The sequence below is a fragment of the Atta colombica genome, unplaced genomic scaffold (assembly GCF_001594045.1).
Source record: "Atta colombica isolate Treedump-2 unplaced genomic scaffold, Acol1.0 scaffold12, whole genome shotgun sequence".
NCBI lineage: Eukaryota > Metazoa > Arthropoda > Insecta > Hymenoptera > Formicidae > Atta > Atta colombica.
In genome coordinates, this window is record NW_017259206.1 from 3,028,249 (window position 1) to 3,029,212 (window position 964).

At 32.0% G+C, this 964-nt stretch overlaps 1 protein-coding gene across 4 annotated transcripts in view; it reads left to right on the forward strand.

Annotated features, from left to right (window-relative positions):
- LOC108694404 (zinc finger and BTB domain-containing protein 6-like) overlaps positions 1-964 on the forward strand; it is a 62,509-nt gene that overhangs the window by 10,738 nt on the left and 50,807 nt on the right. For all 4 annotated transcript variants that reach the window (XM_018203845.1, XM_018203846.1, XM_018203844.1 and 1 more), the window contains exon 4: positions 341-464. In XM_018203845.1, the coding sequence (XP_018059334.1) occupies positions 341-464 (124 nt within the window). The remainder of the gene's footprint in view (positions 1-340; positions 465-964) is intronic.

A 964-nucleotide genomic window follows, 5' to 3' on the forward strand; every position in this document is an offset into this window, starting at 1 on the left:
ATATAATTTTTATATAATTAAATTATATAATTTTTTATGTATGTTACTTAAATATTGTTACATTAAGGTTAACGTAGGAAAATTATAAGTATAATCATTTAAAAACCTTAAAATGCAAATTTTGTTTTCAAGAAGTTTTAAATTTGATCTCAAAAACATAATTTAAGAGTTTGAGAATTTAATAGAACTTGAGAAACAACAATTTGCAAGAATACAAAGATTTTGTCTTTTGAGAATGTGATTGCAGATAGTATTTGAATTAAAATGTTATAAATTGTGAACTAGCTTTCATACTATTGCTGGCTATTTATTTATGAATCTGTGATTATATCATGTGCAGGGTCATCCAGTTGGACTGATAGGAGAAGATGGAGGGGCCACTGCAGGAGCACTCAGTGATGGTGTTCAAGGGATTGAGTCATCTGAGCACCATAACCCTCCAGAAATGCTCGACGGACTTGATGGTAAGATCTGCACACATATATCCAATTTTACGACCAAAATTTCGTTTAGATTTAACATATTTCCTTTTTTATGTTTTATATCAAGCCGTTCTGAACTATGATTAATTTGTACATTATGTTGAAAATTTTACTCGATATTATCTCAGATATTATCATTCAAATGGGCTTAAATATTAAACAGTAATAAAAGATGCAACGACGCATTATTCGACGACGCATTATTTTGTTAAAACATCGCATTTCATTCGTGAATCAAATTCGTCCTTTTACGCGTATCGAATGCTCGACGTTACGGGAAAAACTATTTCGTCGTTAATGTGTGGGAAATATGTTACATCTAAGAAATCGAGGGAGATTTGCATGCACGTATTTGCAAGGATTTGACACGAGTCGGGTCGTACGTAGGTGTCGTCCGAAGCGAGCATCCCTCTATTTCCAAATCTGGCAAGTGTAGTGAGTGTAACTTTAGAAAATGAAAGACCTTTATATATATATATATA